The 25,627-nt window shown below is 40.2% G+C and overlaps 1 protein-coding gene across 1 annotated transcript; it reads right to left on the bottom strand.

Moving 5' to 3' along the window:
- Positions 1-5,029: 5,029 nt before the first annotated feature.
- Positions 5,030-25,159, bottom strand: CDO1 (cysteine dioxygenase type 1). The gene is made up of 5 exons (XM_020967392.2): positions 24,653-25,159; positions 15,677-15,754; positions 10,338-10,492; positions 7,456-7,625; positions 5,030-5,879 (listed from the first exon to the last, which is right to left on the bottom strand). The coding sequence occupies exons 1-5, from the start codon at positions 24,820-24,822 to the stop codon at positions 5,850-5,852; spliced, it is 603 nt and encodes a 200-aa protein (XP_020823051.1). The 5' UTR covers positions 24,823-25,159; the 3' UTR covers positions 5,030-5,849.
- Positions 25,160-25,627: the final 468 nt, after the last annotated feature.

Below are 25,627 nucleotides of genomic sequence, written 5' to 3'. Positions count from 1 at the left end.
TGAGGCAATCGAGGTTAAGTGACTTGCCCAGGGTCACACAGCTAGTAAGTGTTATGTGTCTGAGGCCTGATTTGAACTCAGGTCCTCCTGACTCCAGGGCAGAGCTCTATCCACTGTACCACATAGCTGCCCCTCAAGGGACATTTATATATCCCTTCTTAGTTGCAAATCACTGTAGTAAATCTAGGAGATTAAAAAAAAAATAAGAGACAGAACAATCCTTGCCCTCAAGAAGGAAGCTCAATATGTGAGCACATACGGAAGAGAGGAAAGGGTGGTGATAGAATGTCCACAAACAACTATGAAATGCGATGAAATGTGTTAGGATATAATTGAGTAAACAGGAAAGATGAAAAAAAACCCAACAAAAACCCAGTTACACTAAGGATTTAAGGTTGAAGGAATCATTTCTAGCTAAGTGAACCAGGAAAAGCGTAATGGAAGACATGGTGCCTGAACTAGACCTTAAAGAGAAGGAATGATTTCAAAAGTTCAAAATGTGATGGGGGGGGAATTGATTTAGAGAAATGGGCAGGGGGATGGTCTTGGAGGTAAAAGAACTAGAAGCGAGACAGAAAGTAACATAGGTTGACTGGTGCCTAGAGAGTGAGGGTCCTGGAGGCAGGAAGAGACCCAAGTCAAATCCTGCCTCTGACACATCCTGGCAGCTCCCCATGACCATCTGTTGTAGAGAAGGTACTGACCTGCCTTCGTGGAGGGAGTCCCTTCATCTGGGTTTCCTACACCAATGAAATCACAGATCAAGTCCCTTTCCCCAGAGAAAGCCTGCACCTCATTTGTTAGATGATGGATTGGATAAATGACTCATTGAAGTTATCCATTTTTATTGGATAAATAAAGTTGTGAAAAGCTTGTGAAGCAATGAAAAAAATTTCAGAGACTTGCAAACTGAAAGAACAGGTTATTTTCCTAGCCCTCGTATATACTTCTGAAAACTCAACTAGAATAATCTAAAGGTCTCATTGTTTGTCCTTCGTTCTCAAAGAGGCCCATAACATCAGGAAGGTGATGCCATGACATACAAGAGGATTGGATTTAAGTGAAGGAGGGCTGTGCAGAGTCACCAGCCTCACCTTCTCCTCTGAAGCCATCTCGGTCCACTAGCAAGATATAGAACAGGACAACTGGAGATGGCCCTGGATAATCTAAAGGTCTAATCATGTCCTTGAAGACTTTACTTGTTTCTAAGAACATTAATGACTATCAATCTCAAAGATGAAGTTAGAAAGTAACTATTGATAGCAATAAATACTAGTCATGTCAAACTCAAATATAAAGTGGGGAGGGGAATACTAATCCACACACAAGAATCTCTGCAGGTCATATATTAATTTAGTTTTAAAAGTTAATATTACCTATGTTTTATTATATTTTACGCATTTTGTTAACTATTTCCCAATTATATTTTAATCTGCTTCAGGCACCCAAGGGCCTGCCTGGATATTTGACACCTCTGCACTAAACTATACTTAAAATGTGTAGCTTTCAAGAATAATAGGATTATATTGGATTATCTAGCCACATAAACATTGAATTAGCACCTAATTTAGATGAAATGCTGAAAAATTAGCATATATCCCATGCTGGTCTAAAGTAAGTTTCTATTACTCAATTCAAGACAGTGAAAGAACTTATGAATGACAAGTGATGGCAAATGGAAGATTTGACACAGGATTAGAGGAAGGTAATCAATTTTTAGAAAGAAGATGAAGATGGATACTTCTAACTATAAGGCCATTAAGTTGGCATTGAATTATAGAATGAAATACTAGAAAGGAGGAAAGTTTCATAGATTCATAGATGGAAGAGACCTTGAAAGCCATCAAATCCAAACCCTTCACTTCATAAGTGAGATAGCTGCAGCCCTGGAGAGGTTAATTGATGGAACAGCCATTCAGAGAAAGCATCAGACAGGGGCTACGTTGCTAAAGAGCCCAGTAATTGTAGTCCTTTCCTAGTCCAGGAAAAGACAGAACAATGGAGTGGTTTTATTGGGACTTCTTGGAGTTAGGCCAGCCTGGGCAGTTTTTTGAATGAGTTGGCAGGAAAATAAAAGACAGAGAAGGGTGGCAGCAGTGACAAGGATTGAACAGTGGCAGAGGGAGGGTGCTTTCCAGGAGGCTGACTCTAAGCCTTGTAGTTGACGGGAACCTTTCCCTTTCCCTTTCCCTTTCCCTTTCCCTTTCCCTTTCCCTTTCCCTTTCCCTTTCCCTTTCCCTGGCTTATTAACTAACAAACACTGCTTATTAAGAGGACTTATCAGAGAATGAAAGAACTATGCCTAAGAAAAGCTGCTGGAATGATGGAGAGTCTACTCTCCTTGTTTCTCCCCTTTTTGCTTTATTGTCACATAGAAATGAGCACTGTTTACTGCTAAGTGTCTTTTAAATTTGCTTACTGGTTGATTGTATTTTAGTAATAGTGAGGTAAGATGATTTTTATTGCACCTTGATTTTATGTCTTTGCTATAGAGAGTGTGGATAAGGGGGAAAGTCTGTGGAAGACTGATTACACTGAAAGTAATTGGTTAGAATGCCTCATTTGCAAGTTGGCAATCAAAGGACTGTCTGGGGGCTTAGAACTTTTATATGTTTTATTAATGATCTCTATTTTTAAGCTCTCTAACTTTGCAGAGAAAGGAAGACATGTGAAATAGAGATCTTTGCCTTAGACTAAAACCCTGATGGACTAATCTCTTTTATCTTTCAGCTAACAGGCATCTTTGAATAAGAGGTTTTTAAGTGTTCCCCATTGACTGACCTGAAAGAGTAGAAGTGAGGGAGGTGGGAACCTTGAGAATTCAGACCTTAAGTCTGTGCTAGGCAGTTGAGACAGATGTGGTTAGGGAGAATTAGTCCCTCTGCTCTCCCCCCCCAAAGAAGGGGGTGGTGAAGTATCCCTCAAACTGTTCTCCATAACTGTTTGATATGAAAAGCAACATAGTTTTAAGAGGTAGAGAGCATTAGGATCTGAGTGTGACAGTACTTGAATTGTGTTTTAAAGGAAGTTAGAGATTTTTTTTAAAGTTAGAGATTTTTAAAGGAGGGAGTGTATTTTGGATACGTGGGATCACCTGCTCAAAGGCACAAAGACAGGAGATGATGGAAAGTCACCTATGGGGAACAGTTAAGAGGCCAATTTGACTCACATGGAATGCATGTGAAATAATATAATGTGAAACAAGTCTGGGAAAAGTAGGCTGGAACCAGACTGCAAAGGATTTTAAATGCCAAATGGAGAAGTTCATTTTTTATCCTAGAAGGAATAGGGAGTCACTGAAAAATTTTAAGTAGGGGAATGGTAAGATTTGTGTCTTAGGAATGCCAATTTGACAGCTAGATGGAGGTTGAATGGGGAAAGCAGTGTCTGGAGGCAGGGTGACTAATAAGGCTATTGAAATATTCCTGGTGACAGACGATGGAAGCCTGAATAAGAGTGGAGCTTATGTGAGTAAAAGAAGGGAATGGATGTGAGAGAGGTATTGCAGGTAGAATTGATAAGATGTGGCAACTGATTGGATATGGTAGTGAGGGATAGGAAAGAGTTAAGGAGTACTTTGAGGTTGTAAATGCAGGTGACTGAAAGGATGGTGGTAACTCAATAGAAACAGGGAAGTTTGTAGAAGGGATAGGTTTCTGGGAGAATATAAGTTCCATTTTAAAGATGTTGCGTATATGATGCCTAAAGGTCATCCAGGTAGGGATGTCTGTTGGGCAGTTGGTGATGTAATGGAGTTGATGATGATTGGAGTGCATGAGTAATATTACAGCTGGATCTCTGAATGGAGATAACCAAACCAAAATTCATGAAATTGGGAAAATAAAATTAAATCTAAACCTAGCTTGACTGAGTTGGGGAGAGTACAGTGAACTACCTCATGATACGTCAAGGTGGAAATGTATAACACTAGCAAGCCACCATGATATTTTGAGGGATATTTTGAGTTAGTCAGCTCCTTATGAGGCAACTTATATCTTGCCTCCTTTTCCAGTACCCCAGTATTCCAGTACATCTTGGGCTGAATTTCCACTTTTATATATAGTTTCTGTTTTTTGCCTTTCTCTGTATCCCTAGAACTTAACACAGATCCTGGCACAAAGTAAGCACCTAATAAATGTTTGTTGACTGATTGTCTCAACCCGCTACTTGTTTGCAATTCCAAAGAACCTCTAGTACCAAGGAGGTACTAGGTAAATTAGGTACCAGTTATCAAAAAGTGTTGTTAAAATTTTGACTTGTACATTCTTCCTTCCCTATTTAAACTCTTCCTACTCCCCTAGAGAGACTGTCCTCCTCCCATCCCTGAATTTGTCATTCCCACCTTCTTCAGGTAGAGGGTGGGAGTTATGAGGAAAGAGGGACACTCACTTCTTCTTTGAATTGGCTCCCTTCTCAGATGTAGTAGGACTTGGCATTTAGGAAAGAGGTGCTTAAAAATTCTTGCAGTTCAAAACTGTCTTTATTGGAGTCTATTCAAGTATGAATTAGTAATGACATAAAAGTAATTAGGACCTTGCTTCAGGATTGAGCAATAAGCTTCTAATAGTGTTCTAATGCTAGTAAAATAATTCTAGTTGAATTTTGAGTTTGTCAAATAATGGCAGTAAATTGAGTGCAGAATTTTAGGTGAGAAAACCTTTTTTGGACATTTTCTGTGTGGGGAGGGGACTATCCCCTTAAGTTTAGCCTTGCATGAAGACAAGACCAAGGTTAACTTTCTTTTGTATAACTGATGACAGCATGTTTGTGTTGGGTAATCAATAAACCCATGGAAAGAGTTCAGAGTATCTTCTAATAGCCTCTTGCTAGGAATAATTAAAAAGACATTCCTGGAAAGCTAGGAAAACATTTAAAAGCTTTGGGTATTTATTGAACTCTCAAATAGAGAAAACTATTCTAGGGGGAGGGGAGAAAGGTGGAACTTACAATCATAAGAGATAAGTAGAAGATAACCTAGTTTATGAGGTTCCCCTTTGGAGAAGCTAGAAAGGCACAGGGCCATTTCAAATTATTTTCAAATTCAGTTTTATTCAAGCTAACCTGACAATTTTGGTAGCATTACAAAAAGTATTTTACATGGGCATTTGGTCACTTTAAAACACTTTAAAACACACTTGTGTTTTCGTTTTTTGCTATGAACTCCACCTACATCTTTGCGATTTATTTCACAACAAAATCGAAAACTGACTTGAGTGTCTCTGTACACAGTGACCTATATACAGAAGAGGAATTTGTGAAGATGGAAAACCAGCAAAATCTAGATTCAAAAACAATTCCCTTGAACACATCTTAGAGAACATAAAACATCATTTAAATTTGTATACTTAATTATCAGGATAACAAAGGTAGGGTTATGAGGTCTTAGGCTTGGTTTTATTGCTAATTATTGTTAATTATGATAGACTTCATTGTCTTTCCTAGTAGGGAACCATGAGGACAAAAGACAAACAGAGAAAGAAAGAGACAGAGAAAGAAAGAGAAAGAGAAAGAGAGAGAGAGAGAGAGAGAGAGAGAGAGAGAGAGAGAGAGAGAGAGAGAGAGAGATGCCCAAGAGAGCATCTGATTAGGTTTTCCATAAAGACCATAACAATGGGACTTCTCCTCTCCAGTATCTCCTGGCATTGTTTACTCAGATAGTCCCCTGTCACTAGCATTCATTCAAGGTTAACTACAAGCAGCCAGAAATCTGCTCTAATATATCTCTAAGCATCTTATTCAAAGGTACTATTGGACAGCAAATGATTGGTGGTTCTTTGTCCACAATTAAAGATTTCAGCATACTTTAAAAAGGAAAAAAAAGGAAAAAATACTCTAGTGACTGGATCTCTTTAGTTGTTCTCCAATGAACTTGAACTTGCCTAGAAAAGAAAAAAAAAGATGCTTTCATTAGATATCCTTAGCTTCTTACCTTCTCTCTCCCCCTCTTCCCGCCCCCCCCCCCACCCCAGCCCCAGATAGTCTATCTAGGAGACAGAGAACAGAAATTTCAACCTGCAATAACATCCCTTCAGGATTGTGGCAATGTGAAGATATAGATCAGCACAATTTTGTTACTTAATAAAGGGCAGTCTCAATACAACTGTAAGTCATATAGCGGTCTTTTTCATATGCCAAGCAGCAATCATAGCACTCCTATCTTAGAATATAAGCTAGTTACTAAAAACCATTCTTATAAGTCACCAGTTATTTCATTAGACATAGGTATTAGTGCAGATTGCCATTAGACTGTTAGGTGATAGGTCTTGTTTCTTATATTTCTAATCAGTCAATTCCCCAGTAGCCTAAACAGTAGTTCTATTCTGGGCAGTTTTCAATGGATAAAGTATTTCTGCACGGTTTCTCATTCTTATCTTTCTTAACCTCCCTGCTGTACTGTCTAGAGATAGGGCTTCCTTCTCAAGGAATTTGGAAGTTTTGAATTAACTCTTCTATTCTAATTCTGAATTGACCAATTTAAAGTTTCCATCATTCTCTTGTGAAAGTTTATGGAAGGTTTGAAAGAACCTAACACAGTCTTCTCCTGACATAAGTCAGAGTCATGAGGTCAACAAGAGTTAAATAGCAAGGATGAACCTAGTGGTTAATCTAGGTAGTCCAAGGAAATGTTTTTCCTAGAAACATGAGCCTAAAAAAAATTTGTAGACCTAGAACTAACTGATTAGTTGCCAAGAATCCTCAACACTGTAAAGTTTGAAAATGTTCTCTTATACTAACAACTGAATGAAATACAAACAATAAGTCTAGAACACATGATAATAATTATTGCCACTAATGACTTTGAAGCTTTAGGCCAGACTGCCCAACTATTATGTAGAACAAATGTGGAGAATATTCTTCTTTAGAATCAGTGTGGTGATACTGAAGCAGCGAGGCAGTGGATAGAGAGAACACAGGACCTAGAGGTGGCAAGATGTGAATTCAAATCTGGCCTTAAACACTTACTAGTTGTGTGCCCCTGGGCAAATCACTTAACCTGCTTGCCTCAGTTTCCTCATTTGTAAAATGGGGATAATAACAGTACCTGTTATTTTGTTGTTGTGAGGATAAAATGAGACACTATCTGTAAAGCACTTTGCCAACCCTAGAGCATTATATAAATGCTAGCTATTATTAAGGTCATTATTATTTTTATTATCATATGGTATTGATTTTATTTTTTTTTAAATTCTTCTCACCTATAAATAGACTTATAGCTAAGCTCTCAGTGCTCAAAACATGAGAAAAGAACAAGTGTGGAACCTTTTTTTTTTTGCCTATAAAGCCAATTTCAATCAATTCAAGAAGATCCAGATTCCCTCCCAAATGCTAAACAAAGTATCTTTTAAAGCCAAGGTACAAGGTAACACTTGGTGTTATCATATTAACCCCAACCCAGGATTGGTCAAGGAATTTAAATGGAGAAGTTAATAAGGATTTCTTCAATTTCATACTTACAAATGGAGTCCTTGCTCCAAATTTGCTATAAAATGTCATTGTGACTTTATTCTTATGTCCTGTTCTTTGGTCAAAGGCATGGCAAGTGTCAAAGGGTGGGCTATACAAATGAAGGCTAATAGCAGGTTCTGTGTGACTTATGTTCTCCACCCGATGTAGACCAATAGAATCTAAAGAGGAGACAAGAAGAGAGATTAAACAAATTAAACATGCAATCATGGTTTATAGGCAAAACAATCTATTAGTTAAGTTCAAATCACATGCATTTCAATGAAAGTTAGAATCAGTCAGAAGGATTCTTAAAGCCAGGAGTTTACAGAAAATTTCAATTAATTTGATGATCTGATATAAATGTTACCATGGAAGCTGACCTAAGAAACTAAAGTTACAGTCTTTTCCCAATTGGTGTATGGTGATTTTTCTCCTTTAAGAAGGTGCTTAAAAATTTGCCAGTATACATACATATATCTTTGTAAAGGGAAAAGCAATATTCTGGTTGCTATTGTTATCATGTAGAATTAATTTTATAGGCCAGTGAACAGTATTTTTTTGCCATGACATACACATAGAAATGACCACCACTGTGATCTGCCTTTGGTTTTAACATCCAACTGCTTAGCATCTGTCAAGGTTGTGTTTTCATCTTCTTGTATCAAAAGCTATCAAATGACAGCCAGATGAGGCATTATGCATTCTATTTGGTCCAAGCATCAATCTGCTCATTGGCACTAAGGGAAATAGCTTTCATCATGTTACATAATGCCTTCTCCTCATCTCCAAAAAATATTACAAACACAGAAGTTGGGAAGACATTAAGAAGGATTAGAATAGCCATTGCCCTGGACCTCATGTTTACTTCAACACCTTTGAGAAATAATTCACACTCCTTCAACATGCACTAACTTGGATATAATTATACCTGTGGCTTGAGAGCTTACTAACGTCGTATTTGTCTTATTGCAGGAATGTAAAGAAAATAGTCAAAGCAAGAGTAGTAGAAGATAAGCCACTGGTACCTGTGGAAAGGTAACCCGAGACAATACTGTTTTTATTCCACAGCACAGTTTTATTTTGATTCCTCTTTTCCCCCAAATTCAGTCAGTTGCTAAGGTCTGTCGATTCTATCTCCCCATAATGGTTTGTTGTTATTGTTTAGTTGTTTTCGGTCATGTTTGACTCTTCATGCCCCATTTGGAGTTTTCTTGGCAAAGATACTGGAGTGGTTTGCCATTTCCTTCTCCAGCTCATTTTACAGATGAGGAAACTAAGGCAGAGTTAAGTGAGTTGCTAGCAAGTGTCTGAGGCCAGATCTGAACTCAGGGAGAGGAGTCTTCCTGATTCCAGGCTCAGCATACTATCTACTGTGCCACCTAATTATTTAGGCCCATCCTTTCTAATCTCACTCCTACCCCCCTAGTTTCTGCTCTTTCTGCTCTCTAGAGGTTCGTGTCTTCACATTTCAATTCAGTAATTTTGGGAAGCAATGTATAAGACAGTTTAATAATATCGATACTTTGCTAAAAACCAAAACTAAAAAAACTTCCAACAGATCCCTGTCAACTAAAGTCCAAATTCTTTGGCCTAGAACTCAAGGTTCTCCACAATCTGACTCCAGTCTACTTACCACCCTCAAAAACCTTCAACTTAATGAACAGCAGGTGAACCAGTTGGGTTGAACATACCTGTTTGGGTGCTTCATTCTACAGCTTTGCTTATGCTACTCCCTCTGCCTGGAATGTCCTCCCCCTCCCCTCTTCATCTGATCAGCTCAGCTGAAAGGGATCTCCCACATTCTCAACTTGTTTGTAGTATAAACCAGACATGTCACAAAACAGATTAAAATGTAATTGAAAAATGTTTAACAAAATAAAAATACAATACAACAGATGATGTTAAGTTATGGTTTTCTAAGTCAATATTCAGTCTGCTCTGGTACAGACTTTTTCAATAATTACTGACACAATGTAGTACACAGGATATGCTCCATCTCCCCTACTATATTGTAAATTGCTTCAGGATAGCCTCTATCGTATTTCTTTGCATGTCCACAATGCTTTGCACTTAGAATTCACAACAGAAATTCAGGGGTTAGCTTCTAAAGTCACTGCATGAGGTGAAAATACCACATAATCAAAATCATACTTGAAAACATCTTTTGTTGTTGTTCAGTTGTATCTGACTCTTCATGACCCCATCTGGGGTTTTCTTGGCAAAGATACTGAAGTGGTTTGCCATTTCCTTCTCCAGCTCATTTGACAGATGAGGAAACTGACGCAAACAGGGTTAAGTGACTTGCCAAGGGTCACACAGCTTTTAAGTGTCTGAGGCCAAATTTGAACTCAGGAAGAAAAGTCTTCTGTCTTCAGGCCCAGCACTCTATCCCCTGCACCACCTAGCTACTTGAAAACATTTTAAATCACCTTAAAATACAGCATAATATCTTCAAGTAGTTGTAGCTAGAAAAAGAAGTAAGGTCTCTTTAAAAGTAGCATCTTCGTGGCAGTGGGCTTTCTGCCAAACTTCGGGAACATCAACTCTCCATAGGCTGGGCTTTTTTTTCCCCCCCTCAGGTATCAAGGAAACTAAGCCAGTGTTTCAAAATGTTACCCCAAGGACAGCCTCCTTGTCTCCTTTTCAAGGAAAATGAGCTTTGCCTACATAAAGCAGATGCTATTCCTACCATAACAGACACACTTGAATTCACAGACAATTTCTCTAAGATGATTTTAAGTTGTTTTCTAAATGGTTGGAATCCTAGAGAAGCCAACATAGTATTTGTCTAAATAACCTTTGTGATAGATACAGTGATAGTATCTCAGGGTTAATATTATAGAGAATGTCCTGAGTGAGGGGATAGTAGGAAAGGCAAGTGAGCAGTTTACCATTGATGTAGGCACACTGGTTTTCCCTCAAGATTCTTTCGGATTTCTTCGTCATCTCATTGGATTTCTTATCGGGCCATGCAAAGAGGGTCTCTTTGAGGTTTCCTTGCAGCATCTTCAGAAAGCAGTGGGAGTCTGTATGATCATGGATACTGCTATATATATACACACACATACACACAGAGAATGACAACTAAACTCAGTGGACTGCCTGGTACACAGAAGTATTATAATATGAAACAATGGTAGCTATAGCATGTGAGGTTGGAATAGCAAAAGCTCTTCTTCAGAGCATAGCCTACAACAATATTAATTCCCTATGCAGCTATATTATGTTGAATTTTATATTGCTTTTATATTTTCATATGACTTAGCCAACATTATTTAGACTATTCTAAGCATGCATGATACTAGACCATAACGATTAGCAAAAATGGGACTGGGGAGTTGGGAGTGGGCTTATTTTAGATGCAAATCCAGGCTAAACAGCAATACCAACTAGTTTTAGAGAATTTCTGACAGAGAGCATCCCAATTTACTTGGTGAGAGGAAAACTAAAGTTGAATATGAGAAGAAATATTTTGGGGCTGCTCAAACTAACCCTTCAAGGAAGTAATTAGATGCATATAGCAACAGACCTTTGGGCTGCCAGGGTGGGGAACTTGAGGCCTCGAGGCCACATGTGGCTCTGTAGGTCCTCAAGTGTGGCCCTTGGATTGAATCCAAATAAAGTTTGGAGTGTTTTAAAAATGCTATCTTTTGTTATTTATTATTTTGTGGTTTGGATTCAGTCCAAGGGCCACATTTGAGGACCTAAAGGGCCACATGTGACTTTGAGGTCACAGGTTCCCCACACCTGGTAGAGGTAAGGCCATTATTGGTACCCATTTCATATTGTGAGACCCTATTGGACCTAGCACCAAGGTCAAGAATTCAGAGGGATACAAGTCCCCTCTCCATAAACTAAATGCATTTATTAGGTAAAATGAAAGTAGAGTACATCTTTCTATATGATTTTAAGACATTCACTTCTCAGGTGAAAGGATTAAGTTCAAGGTAGCTTTAAGTTATATACATCTTCACTATTCCCAAAAAGATTAAAAAACTTTGGAATGTGTTTAAAGTGAGGTTCCTTTTTAATAAAATAGCAACAGTTTGTGACATCCTCATACAGAAAGGTCATACACAACAGAAAAGAATGATTAGCAAAGTCACTAATTAGCCTATTGCTGCTCATTTCTGGGGTAAAACATCAATCAGCCTGTCAGACTTTAAGTCTTCTCCAGCCTTGGAGTCAGGAGGATCTGAGTTCAAATCTGGACTCACACACTTGACACTTACTAGCTGTGTGACCCTGGGTAAGTCACTTAACCCCAACTGCCTCACCAAAAAAGCAAAAACAAAGAAACAGACTTTAAGTTTTATTTAGGTTTGTTTCCATAAAAAATATTCAATTTAAACCTTTACTTAAGATGGAGAAGGGAGAGGCAGTTTTTGTCCAGTAGAAGCAACACTGGATTGGGAATTGGGGGATCTGTGTTCTAGACTGATCTAGAGAGATTCTGGGTTACCATCCTGCAGCATGATCACTTGCAAACTTCTCTGAATCTGTTTACTTATCTAAAAGGTGAAAGGGGTTGGGCCAGATGATATTTAAGACACTCTCTCTCTAAATATTCCATGTAATTCTATGAAAGTTTTGACTCTCTAGTGACAAATGTAGACCCACTTATGAAGGAAAAAAGGATGGTTTCTTCTGATTAAGGATCATGAAGTCAGGATGTGTCAAAGGTGAACCATGACCCTGGGTTTTTCTGACTCAAGGGCTGGCTTGGTTCTCTCTCTACTCTGCCACTCTATCTCTCAAAATGTTTTAATATTTAATATACAATACATTAGATAAAGAAACCTGACAATTAGCTGGAAGCAGAGAAGATTTATGAGATATGATAGGTTTTTTCCCCTTGCTTTAGACAGTTCTTTTATCTGATTTTCTAGTTTGTATGTTGCCTGCATACAAACCCAAGATGCAACAGGCTAAGATCAGTGCAGCACCAATCTGAATATAAAGTTTCAGTCTATAGAAAACAGAAAAAAAAAATCAAGTTAAGGTAGTCATTTATCACACTTGATATACAACCGGTACGTCAGTTGATGCTTATGTTATGGTAAATGTATTTACCATATTTACACATTTATGCTCCATGCTGGAGCTTTCTGTGCTGACTTCTATGAGAAAGTTTGGCTTTGGCACCTTTGTTAGGTTATACTACCCAACTAATCATAAAATAACTTTACTGGAATGGCTAAACAAGTTGGAGTATGTGGATTTAATGGAATATTACTGTGCTGTAGGAAACAAATGAGAATTTAGAAAAAACATAGGGTAATACAGAACAAAGTAAATAGAATCAGGAAAAACACATGACTACAACAGTGTAAAAGGAAACAAAAAACCAAAACAGAATTCTGCATAATTATAATGACCATGTTTGATCCTGTAGAAGAGCAGAGAAAAACATATCCATCTTCCCATCATTGCAAAAGTAAGGGGCTATGGGTGTGGGACAGTACATATGTTGTTAGACAAGAAAAATATATAGGTTAGAGCACTCTGTCTAGAGATTTCATAGACTGAAGATCTAGTGGTCTGGATTTCCAGGGTCCTGGGGGAAGAGGAAGAAGGCTAATCTTGACAGGTGGGGGTTGGCTTAGAAACCTAGGTGACTTACGTATGGTGAGATCAAGCAAGGCCAATGACTTCATCCAAAAGTAAAGCAGAATGTGGAGCCTGGCCCTGGCACAAAGCCCTGATTTAAGAACTAAGACTGGGAGATATGGGTAAACTGAAGACACTATCCAATATAAAAAAAAAATCACTGTAGGTACCCAAAAAATCCAAACTAGAAGGAGAGAGAAATACCTTAACAACTACATATAGATACTCTAAGGAAAAAGATGAATTTTTTTTTGGGGGGCTAGGCAATGGGGTTAAGTGACTTGCCCAGGGTCACACAGCTAGTAAGTGTTATGTGTCTGAGATCAAATTTGAACTCAGGTCCTCCTGAATCCAGAGCTGGTGCTGTATCCACTGCACCACCTAACTGCCCTGAAAAAGATGAATTTCTCACAAGTATTATATGAATATTTAGAAAAAATGAAATGAGATTTTAAAAATGAAATAAAGACTCTGGAAGAAAGAATTGGAAGGAGAACAAATAGCTTAGAACAGAAAGCATTAAACCTTTTGCAAGTAATGGACTAATTGAAAATTAGAATAGACCAAACAGAAACCAGTGACTTCATAAGACAATAATAAATATTAAAACAAAATTAAAATTCTGAAAAACAACTATTTGTAAATGAAAAGTAAATTAGTTATAAATCAAAATATAAGGTATTATGGTACTAAAAACAACTGACCTGGAAAAGAAGTTAAGGAAAAATAATCAATAGACTCCTTGAAAAAAAAATCATGATTTAAAAAAATATTCTGGAAACTATATTTCAAGAATTAAGAAATGAAAACTATCTAGATCTATCAGAATCAGAGGATAAAGCAAAAATAGAAAGAATCCACCAATTCCCTCCTGACGCTCCCAAAAGAAAAAATGTCTTTGGAATGCCACAGCCAAAATTCAGAGCTTTTAGATCACAGAAAAAATTATTGCAAATATCCAGAAAAAAAGATTCAAGTACCATGGAACTTGGGTAAGGATTACATAGGACTTGGCAGCTCCTACTTTAAACTGGAGGAGATCTTGGAAACTAGTACTCCAAGAGATAAAAGATACAGGCTTACAATCAAGAATAACTTAACCTACAAATCTGAGTGTAATACTAATAGAAAAATGGGCCTTTAATGGAAAACAGGACTTTCAAACATTCCTGATTATAATATCAGAGCTAAGCAGGAACTTAAAATTGTAAACACAAGAGTCAAAGGAAAGCTAGGAAGGAAAACATATTTGAGCATTTGGAAGGCTGTATAATGATGAAGAGTAAGCATTCTAATAGGAGAGAAGAAACAAATGTCCCTTCAGAACCTGTCTTCAAAGAGTATTGAGAAAATTAAATAAATAATAAGTAAGGAAAGCAGTTGGGCAGTGGTGGATTTAATTCTGTCCTGAGAGTTTGAAGAGAGAAAGAGAAGGAAAGGTAAAAGAAGGACCATACTAATGTTGAAAAAATGAAGAAGGGAGCGGGTAGAACTTTCTTTTTCTCATACTTGGGGTACATGAAAAGAAGCACACATAGACACAGAACAAAGGGTGGGCATCAGACAGACTTTACTCTTATCTGGACCAAACAAAGGAGGAATGATCGAGTGCTTGCAGGAGAGCGCGAGTGCGCGCGCGCACACACACACACACACACGTGTAGTAATTCACCAAATTCAACATGGAAACAGGTGGGAAAAAGGAGGTATGATTAAGGGAGAAGATAATACTACCAGGGAGGAAATGTTCAATCAACAAGCATTTATTAAGTGCTTACAAGAAGGAAAAAGAGGGAGAGAGGAGTGAGAAAAGATAAGGAAATTTAGGGATTATCTATCAGTTGGGGAATGGCTGACCTAATTGTGGTCATGAATACAATGAAATATTTGCAAGGTAAGAAATGTCAAAAGATGATTTCAGGGAATTTAGGAAGCTAAGAACTGAGGCTGAGTAAAATGAAAGTACTAGGAGAGCAATTTATACAACCATGATAACACTGTTAAAAAAACAAACAAACAACTTTCAATGGCTTAAGAATGCTAATGAAAGAGATTATTAGCCTTGTCTTCAGAGGACCTATGATGAAGCATATTATTTACCTCCTGACAGAGAGCTGATATATTCAAAGTATGGAAGGATATAAATTTTTTTTTGAAGGTGGCTACTGTGTGGATTTGTTTTGTTTGACTATGCATTTTTTTCTTGCTTGTAATTGGAGGAGGGGGTGGAGAAGGAAGGGAGGGATTAACAAGAGTGATGTCATAAAAGGAGAGAGCATAATTTCATATACATTCTACTTTACCTACATGGAAATGTTTGTTTTGGGGAGTTTGTTTAGAACAAAAAGTTTTTAAAAACCAATATATTATATATATATCATATATCATATATCTGGTTTTGTTGAACTAACTTTGTCTTTCCTATGTCTTTAAAAATCTTTGTTAAAAGGGATGATTTTAATAAGTAGGGTTGGAGGAGTATATTTGGAAATGAATGAGATTGAAAATAAAGCCTGGAGGTGGAAGGAGAAGAGAGAGAGAGATACCCAGAGCTTCAAGTCTGCCCAGCTCAGTTTCTTGCATCAAACTCGTATTTAATGAGCTTTTGCGGATTTATTACCTGCCATGCCCTTCACCCCAACACAGAATCATCAGGTTAAACTTTCCATTTCCTTGATCCACAAGATTTCGGGTGTACCTAAGAAAACAAATGCCAGAAGTTTAAACATGCTTTACTTGAAGAGGCACCAGAAGTAAAACACCAAACCTCAGAACTACAAGGGAACTTTGGAGAGTTAATACAATCACTTCAATTTTTAGATTAGGCATCTGAGACTGAGAGAGGTGAACTCATTTGTTTAAGGTCACATAGCTGCTAAGTGTCATATTAGAGACATGAATCTGTCCCTTGACTCCAAGTTCAGTGCTCTTATACCATATTAACCGTGTACCACAAAATTAGTCTTTTCTCTTTCTCTCCCCTCACTCCCATCACTCCTATAGTTAGAAAATTTTAATATTTTAAGTAAAAATCGCTTAGTTTCTATTTTTAATGCACAGTTATAGCACAGGAAAAGAAATTCTTTGCATCTCATTTTTAGATGTTTAAGAATTTTCTCTGAGTTACTGAATTTTCCCCAGCATTTAACTGTACTCTAAGGAAAAGGGAATGAAAGGGGAAGTGGAAAGAGGTAAATTCTAGCAGTCTGAACTTGATCGCTTTCACCAGATAAAGAACAGAGAAAAGCTGTTTCTACAGAATATCAATTTGGAAAGTTCTCTGCTGTTCCAAACAAAAGTGCTGCAATTGTTCTCTGTAGCTAAATGAGGATTTAAGAAACAATATAACACCGAAAAGCTGTTTTAGTATTTAATTTTGTAGAATTATCCATAGTTGAGTCCTAACAAAACTAAGTACCCATAATCAAAATGGTTGTGTTGTGTTTGTTTGTTTGTTTAGCAGATCTGATACAAGTGGGGGGTGGGGTGGAAAAAATAGTTAAAATGTAGGCAGAATTGTCATGGAAGTAAGAGGTTCAAAGAATAGTTTAGGCTTACAATGAAATGAAAAAGTAACACACACATACCCTGCCCTCAATTCTGCAAATTTCCCCATTGCCACAAGAGTTGTTTATAAAATTCTAATTCAGCAAAGTTTTGTTACAAAAATGCAGGTTACTTAATGATAAATTCTAAGAAAAGGGACCTTTTGCCATGCTTTTCTATATTTTGTTTATAGACATCTATTTGCCAATGTCCTTTTAAATATTTGGACAAAAATAATGAAATCTCCAAGGAGGCTATTTTACACGATCTACACATGATATGGACAAGTTGTTTAATAAACGCCCTTTTTAAGTGTTAACTCTACTAAATGACATTATATGGGGCTGTGCATGGTATAATTGAAACAGACTTTTTAAAAAATAAAGCGTTTAACACTTAGCATTGTCAAAATTATGCACACTGATCTATTTCCCTGCCCATCCTCCCATCTTCTTGTTTATTTATGTAGCTTTTAGACAGTATTCAAGTAGAAGTGGCCTTGATCTAAAAGTTGGAAGACAGAGTTCAAGCCTTTATCACTAAGGGCAAATCTATTTTCACTGAAGCTCAGGAGGTTAACAGAACTTTACCTAATTCAGGGTTGTTGTGAGGATCAAGTGAAATAATGTAAACAAAAGCACTTTGCAATCTTAACTCCTTACTTGTAGCCTTAATTACAGCCTAGCTCTTAATTATATGATCTCAAGTTCTAATTATTTCTCAGATGTTAGTCGCTTCCTCTACAGGGGTGTAAATACCTCAAGAACAGAGAACTGTGCTTAAGTGGAATCCTTCCCAATGCAAGACACTCAGAACAGAATTCTTAAGCAACTATTCCACAGAATCCATGGATTTAAGTTAGAACCGGAAGGGACCTTAGGGGCCATATACTCCAACAGCCTCATTTTATAGATGAGGAAAACTAAGACTTGGAGTGGTTAAAGTACCTGTCCTTTCTTAGCAATGCTGCAGACTACAGATGAACCATTAATGCTTGAATGGTTACCTATGCCAAGTGAAGTTCTATGAGTATTCACAGGATCTTGAGTGCTATCAGTCACTAGTCTACCTTAATCTTTTCACCTGTTGCACTTGGCTGAACTAAGTAATTATCTGTTTTTAGTGATGTAAACACAAACTCCAGATTAAGTAAATGAATTTAACAAGCAAAGTCAGAAGACTATCAAGAAGTAATTTGGAAATACTTCTGGTTCATGTCTGAGGACTATCATAATACACTCATGAACGTAAGGCAGGCCCTAGGGGTAACTTTAAGATGTCATTTCAAAGAGAGTATTCACTGAGTGCCTGTTATGAGCCAGACAATGTGAAGGACTAAGGATACAAAGACAGAAAATGGAATAGTCTCTGACCTTAAGCCACTTGCATTTCACTGGTGTGTGTGCTCACGAGAAAGATGTATATAGATAAATACAAAACACTTTTTGGAGGCAGAAACAAGAACACAATCAACCAATCAACTGGGGGAGGGGGAGGAAATCAGGAAAGGCCTGCAGTAAGAGGCAGCACCTGAGGTGAGACCTGAAGGGAGCTGGGGTTTCCTAAGGCATCCTAGAAAGTCTTTCTTCAAGGTGAGATACTAATTACACACAATCCAATTTTTATTTTCATAAAAGTTAATGTATATTTTAATAATGGCTTTAAACATCTGCAACAATTATACCAATTAGAACTAGATAGAATTTGCTTTAGGGTTGGGGAGAGGGGAGGAGATGGAAATCATACTAGACCATTCCATACACGTTTTGTACAAGTTCACAGGACAGTGCTGGCTGTTTATATAAAACTGGGAGAGAACCTTGCTGTGGATCAGTGAGGTTGCCAGTGGATTCAGACCCCTTCCTGCCCTCCACTAAAAAAAGGAGCTTCTGACTGGAGAATCTTCTATGCCAAGGCTCCAAAAAAGCAGCCTTAGATCTTCATTCATTCTGCCTACCTTTCACCAACAACACCTCACTACTTCCCTCTCATACAGCAGGTTTGAGACTTAGACACCGGGCAGCTCACTGACTACATACAATGTGGCCGATCTGGCTAACGCTTGGGAGTGTCAGGCTCTAGGACTGCTTTGGTTGCTGCAGTCTTACCCTCTCAGTTCCACCAAGAGCCCAGGGAAGGAAGGAAAGAAAAGGTACCTTTTTGGAATCTAGAGGCTGCTTTCTAAGCTGCTCACTGCTTCTACAGAAGAAGAGATACCTGAGAAAACAGTATTAGAAAAATTGAGATGATGTACAGACACACTCTTTGATCCAGCAATAGAGGTCAAAAACAAGGAAAGGCCTTACATATACAAATTCATTTAGAGCAGTATTTTTTCATGGTAATGGTGGTGTGGAGCCACCCCATTAGGCTCTGGTGCCTAACCTAGGTCAAACAATTTTTTGATTGACTCAAACAATAAGAACTGAGTGTGAACCAGTTCTGGATTGAGAAGTTTGAGTAAACATGAAACAAAGAGAGGAACTGGGCTGTGGAAGAGATGGGAGATATCAATTGTCCACAGATTATGGAATAGTGGAACAAATTGGGGCATCTGAATACAGGGTAAGAGTATTATGCCATAAGAAAAAAGAATCTGAAGGATTCAGAGTAATTTAGGAAGGCTTATCCAAATTGATGCAGAAATAAGTAAGCAGAATCTGGAGAAAGTTTGTGATGACTACAATAGCAAAAAGGAAGATAACACTGAAAGACTTCAAAACATTAATAAATGCAATGCCCAAGTGATGAGGTGCAGATTCTAGGGGTTCTGGGAACCCTGAGATCACTACACTTGGGTCCTGCCCAAATGAATTTGACCTAAATCTTCTTGCAGCCAAAGACAAAGTTTTACTACCCATGACCCATATAGACCAGACTCATAAGGAATCCGAACATCAGTGATGCCTGTAAGGACAAACAGGCATGAGGAAATCTCAGTGTTTAAATGGGGGCCAGGATGGATCTTATATACACCCAAGTAATTTCGGGTGTTTGAAGGAGGAGCTTGGAAAAAGCTCCTGAAGCTGGGGTGAGTTTAGGGAGAATTCCAATGGGAATATCTGGGAGGTTGAATGGGGTCTTGATAAGATCAAAGGTGGGATCAAAGACTAGGCTTCTTCATTAAGATGTGAAAGACCAGGCTTCATTAGGATTTCAAAATGAGATAAGGGAGAGCCAGACCACCAGAATAAGAATAAGAGATAAGGAAAGGCCAGTTGAGTGGAGCCTCAGGCAACCACTCGAGACTAGAGTGAGGTCAAAGAAAGTTGAAGGGTTTTCTGGGGCTTGTAGATGAATGGGACCCAAATTCTTATTGCGGTGAGTGGCAAAGGTCTTGGGTTAGGCCCATACCCCATCATTTTCCCCTCAAACAAATGGGACCCAAATTCTTTTGGGGCAAAGGGCAAAGGGCAAAGGTCTTGGCTTCTGAAACTGCTTTTGGCTGGCACAGGGAATAGAGCTGTCCCTGCTTTGCTGGGTCCTGTTCAAGGGTTTAGACTTCAACCTGGTCAATGCCATGTTCAATAGGCTAGAGACCTTGGACTTGGTCAGAGGTTGGTACACAGCCTGAGCAGTCATCTGGAAGTTGTTGGCTCCAACCCTAGAAGAAAGGAACTTGGCAACTCTCATCTTCTACGGCATGAAAAAGAATAGGGACCAATATAGAAAGAAACCAGGATTCCCATGAAGAGGATGATTTGGGGGTGCTGAGGTTATTATGGATATCTTTCATCCAACTAGCCTTTTCCAGAAGACCTTTAGTGCACAGCTCTACCTGCCCAGAGTTGTTGATGTACATTGTAACAGGATGTGTTTGCTAGAGCACATACACCCTCACTGGAGGCAAGGGCTATTCTATTATCTAGAACCACTTTTGCTAAGGAATCCAAAGATTGCTAGATTTCCTGGAGACCATAGAGATCATAAGCTGTCTTGTTTGTCAACTGATGAATAGTTTCTGTAAGGTTAGAGAGAATATGTTCATGTTGTAGGTGACCATACCAGGGCAGGAGATACTCTGCTCCCTTTCTGAGGAACCAGAGGACATTTCTCCAAAATCTACGCTTTGCCCTTTTAAAGTTAGAGACCATGGGCTGCATGGCATTGAAAAATGAGAAGGGGAGGTGCTAAAAATCCGAGGGTGCACACCACAAAGTTTTTGTAGGGTGTCAAACATTGGGTGGCCAAAAGAGTAGTTCTAGGGTCTTGCCCTGTGTTGCCATTTCATCTCACCTGCTCCCAAAACTCTTGTCATGTGGTTCACTGATACCACAAAGAAAGGTATAGCCTTTGGGTGCACATATGGACTGAGGCCATAAGAGATTCCAAGTATGGATACCCCAAGGATCAGATTAGTTGCACATTAAGCTCCCAGTTGAGAGGGATGTCTTTAGGAGATCAATAAGAGTGTTATAACCAGAAGGGGCTGTGGCATAAACTTTTGATAAAGTCATATTGAAGAGGTGGGCTTTTGCAAAGATGGCGTGCGGTAGAAGATGAGAGTTGCCACATGGGTATGAGTGGTCTAATGAGTTTCCCAGTTTAACCAGTGGGTTATCTTTCCACTTTTGGAGGCCAAGTGTAAGTTTACAGGCTTCCTCAATTAGAATGACTGTAGCAGCCACTGGCCAGAGGCATGCAGGCCATCCAGCAGCTACAGAGTCTATTTGTTTTGAAAAATAAGCAACAAGTCTAAGGTCAGGTCCTAAGGACTGGGTCAGGACTCCCAAAGCCTGTCCTCTTCTTTTGTCCACAGAGTAAAGGGTTTCTCTAGGTTAGGGAGAGCTAAAGCTGGCATGGCAGTCAATTTAGATTTTAAAATCTCAAAAGATTTAGCCTGGTTGGGGCCCCACTCTACAGGGAGAGAGTCAGAGTCACGTGTAGAGTCATAAAGGCATTTAGCAGTAATATCAAAATTAGGGATCCAGAGTCTACAAAATCCAGCCATGCCTAGAAAAGTTCCAAAAGTTTCTTAGTGGCTGGGACAGGGATAGACAGGATTGTCTTTTTCCTTTCTGAGGTTAAGGAGGGAGAAGTGGGTGTTAGTTCCTGGCCCAGATACTTTACATACTGTCACGCTATCTGGACTTTGTTCAAAGAGACTTTATAGCCTCCAGTACCCAAGAACTTAAGAGTTTCTGTGGCAGCAGCCAGAGAAGCCTCCCGGGTTGAGCTACAAATAAGAATATCATCCACGTACTGGATTAAGCTACTATCCTCTAGTTCCAGGTCCCTTAAATCCTTCCTTAAAGCCTGGCCAAATAAATGAGGGCTATCCCAAAACCCTTGGGGCAAGACTGTCCATGTTAGCTGACATGGACTTGATTTCCCAGGTAGTGTCCATCCAAAAGCAAAAATAAATTGTGAGTGCATGTGAAGAGCTATACAGAAAAAGGCATCTTTGAGAACCAGGGTGGAAAGCCACTGGGTACCCCTAGGGATCTGAGTGAATATAGTATAAGGGTTGGGGACTCTGGGGTGAATGGGAAATAATAGCTTCATTAATCTTGAGAGGGTATGGGAGCCTGGGTCCTGGCAACACTCCCACTTTCTCCATTTCTCTTGCCAAGCCCTGGGCAGAAATCAAGGCTGAAGCTAAGGTTACCCACTTTATCATGACTATGTTCTCTGTTTTAACTAATAATTCTGGCCCTATTTTCCCCTCTGCCCAGTGGGTCATGGGCATCAACGGGAAAGTTAAGGGATGTCACAAAACATGCCCTTTCTCCTGCCTATTTGAGGATCTGTTGTTTGAACACTCCTTCATCTTCTCCTCTTCTCACCCCTTTGTCAGGAAGGGACCTAATGGTAATTTTCTCTAGTTAAGCCTCCTATCTCTTTTTTCCCTCTGCTTATCAGACCTCCCCATGTTCCCCTGGAAGTGTGGGAGACAGTTGAGCCAATTGTTGGGGATCAGGAAATTCCTGGGTGGGCTACACATGCCACCCCAGCCCTTGTTCACCTGTGAGACCCTAAAGTATTGCCCTATTGCCATATTTGTAGCCCCACCCAGGAGGCTCATGTACCTTCCAGTCTTGGCTGGAGAAGAATTTGGGATTTGGAAGTTATTTCCTGGTCAGGGAACCATATGATGACAGATTCTAGGGGTGCTGGGAACCCCGAGATCACTACACTTGGGTCCTGTCCAAATGAATTTTACCTAAGTCTTCTTGCAGCCAAAGACAAAGTTATTACCCATGACCCATATAGGCCAGACTCTTAAGGAATCTGAACATCACTGATGCCTGTAAGGACAAACAGCCATGAGGAAATCTTAGTGTTTAAATGGGGGCCAGGATGGATCTTATATACACCCAAGTAATTTTGGGTGTTTGGGGGAGGGGCTTGGAGAAAGCTCCTGAAGCTGGGGTGAGTTTAGGGAGAATTCCAATGGGAATGTCTGGGAGATTGAATGGGGTCTTGATAAGATCAAAGGTGGGATCAAAGACTAGGCTTCTTCATTAAGATGTGAAAGACCAGGCTTCATTAGGGTTTCAAAAGGAAAGCCAGACCACCAGAATAAGAATAAGAGATAAGGAAAGGCCAGTTGAGTGGAGTACAGCCTCAGGCAGCCATTTGAGACCAGAATGAGGTCAAAAAAAGTTTAAGGGTTTTCTGGGGCCTGCAGATGAATGGGGCCCAAATTCTTTTTGGGGTGAGGAGCAAAGGTCTCGGCTTGGGCCCATACCCCAACACAAGTATGATTTCAGAGGACTGCCAGTGAAGTGTAGCACTGTCTTGTTTCAGGTAGACATGGTGGATCACCAGTGCTGAAGGAAGCACATGTTTCCAGGCATTGCCAATGCATTGATCTGTCTTCCCTGGTTCTGCTGAAAAGGCCCTTTAAAGTCACCCAAAGTCCAAACCCCCTCATTTTACAAACACAGGGAACTAAGGCACAGAGAGCTTAAATGACTTGCCCAGGGTAACAAAGCTAGCATAGTATCTGAGGATTTGAATTCAGGTCTCTCTGACTCCAAGTCCACTTCTCTATCCATGAAACCACTTTGTTTCTTTGTTTTACTTACTTATTACAAGATGGGGGTGGTGGTGGTGGTCGTGGGGATTAATGGGAAGCAACAGTGATGGAAAGAGAGAGAGAGAGAAAAAGAAAGACAGAGAGAGACAGAGACAGAGACAGAGAGAGAAGATCCAGGACCCAGGGTGGAGGGAGGGAGGGTGTGTGTGTTCTTTCTGATAGTCTGGATACTCATCCAACTGTAGAATACATTTGTAGAAGTCTAAAGGGGAATGATCTAAGAAGTTTCTGGAGCCAATCTAGCGGCCCTCCTGGGGGCCCTCCTCAGCAGTTCCTCCCCAAAAGAGAGCTACATGCCAAGCCCAAGCTCACAGAAGTTCGCCTTGAGCAGCCTGGAAAGTTGGCAGAGAATTTTCCTCAACCCAAACTGTGGTGGTGAAGTATAGTGCTGCCCTAAGGAGCACAGACCTGGTTTATAGCTGCTAAAGTAGCTAGAGGAAACTGAACAGGAGCCTGGGCTTTGACAGTCAGAGCTCAGAAAACAGTAATGGAATAAGGAAAGGGAACCCCAAGGAACCCGGTATACGTTTTCTTTCATACCCTCTGTAACCAACGTTACAGGAGGGAGTCAGAAACTTTCTCCCTACAAGACTAGGGTTCCTAATACCTACCGACTTTACTATCAATCTAATCTTGGGCAAATCCCTTCATCCCGGGCCTCAAGTCTCTTTATCTGTCATCTGTCCCGACATCTGACAGGTTTGAGCTAGACGATCTCTAAGTTCCCGGGTCAGATCGAAAGCTTGGGAGGATACCGCCTGCAAGCAGCCGAAATTCCAAAAGCACTGCGCTGCACTAAACGCAGGAGATGGAGACCTTGGGGCCCTGTCCCCCCAAACAGTCCTGGATCTCCAGCGGGGGCTCGCGAGCTGGGGAGGGGCCAGAAGACACTGGCTCAATTTCCCTTCTCAGGCTAAGCGCCCCTGCTAGCCCCGTTGGCCCAGGACGCTACATCCTAGTCTGTGGCACCGGCCAAGCAGCAGTAAGCGGCGCTTCCCCGACGCTCACCTGTACTGGTCGAATTTCGCGTACGCTGCCCACTCCGTCGGGTTGCTCTCGTAGGCTTCCATGATGGACTGCACCTCTTCTACGTTGATGCTGTCCCCGGAGAAGAGTTCGTGCAGGATCTGGATCAGCTCTTCCAAGGTCCGCGGCTTCAGAACTTCTGTATTCTCCATCCTGTCCCTCCGCTCGCCAGCTAGCCCGCTTGGTCTCTTGCAGCAGCAATCGCAGCCTGTGGCCAGCGAGGAGGTAAAGGACGAGAGCCGGTGTGTGGGGGAGGGGAAAGGACCCGAAACGCCCCCTCCCCCTGTCCAACCAGTAAGGAAGCAAGCAAACAAGCTAGCAAACAAAATGCCCGGGCAAACAATAAACCAACACCAAGTAACAGTGGAAAAACACTGCACACAAAAGTTCAAAGCGCAGGGTCGATTGACCAATGGAGAGGGTTCGATTGCAAGCCCAGAAAATGAAGGACTCTCCCTTTGCAGACCAACTCGTTGACTTCCAGCCTCGCGCTCCCCTTTAAAGCTCCGGGGTGGGGGTGGGGGGGGTGTTACAGTGGGATGTACCAACCGCCCACGGGGGGGGGTGGAAAGAAGGAGGAGGAGGGATGTTTGTGGAGATGTGACAATCAGCGGCGGGCTCCAGAATTCATCGAGGACCCTCGGAAGAGAGGCCCTCGATCCAGGTGGCAGCTTGTTATTGTGGCCGTTGTTTTTAAATTAAGAATTATTACTCTCTCCCTCCTCTATTTCGTTTGGGCGCATTTTAAGCATCTGTTTCTTAATCCTGCATCCCATCCCCCTTCTCTGCCCTCCACCTTTGGGTTGCCCCCCTCTTCCCCAAACACACCCTCAAGGCCAAGTCCCAAGAGGGTCTAAGGAATCTAGTGAAGGATATTGAGTCTAGAAAACAGTAAACGCTGATTATTTCTCTTAAATTCCTCCCCCTTTGGGGCGGAATTGGTTCTTAATACATTTG

This window comes from Phascolarctos cinereus, unplaced genomic scaffold, assembly GCF_003287225.1.
Source record: "Phascolarctos cinereus isolate Bilbo 61053 unplaced genomic scaffold, phaCin_HiC Scaffold_4;HRSCAF=312, whole genome shotgun sequence".
Classification (NCBI taxonomy): domain Eukaryota; kingdom Metazoa; phylum Chordata; class Mammalia; order Diprotodontia; family Phascolarctidae; genus Phascolarctos; species Phascolarctos cinereus.
The sequence above is the reverse complement of the archived record's forward strand: the minus strand, read 5'-3'. Positions and strand labels throughout refer to the sequence as shown.

Coding starts and splice junctions, on each gene's coding strand:
- CDO1 (XM_020967392.2), bottom strand. CDS start 24,822: ATGGAGAATACAGAAGTTCTGAAGCCGCGGACCTTGGAAGAGCTGATC. Junction 10,493..15,676: donor TGGGGTGAAGGGCATGGCAG/GTAATAAATCCG, acceptor GTATATATATAG/CAGTATCCATGATCATACAG. Junction 5,880..7,455: donor TTGGAGCAAGGACTCCATTT/GTAAGTATGAAA, acceptor TTTCTTTTCTAG/GCAAGTTCAAGTTCATTGGA.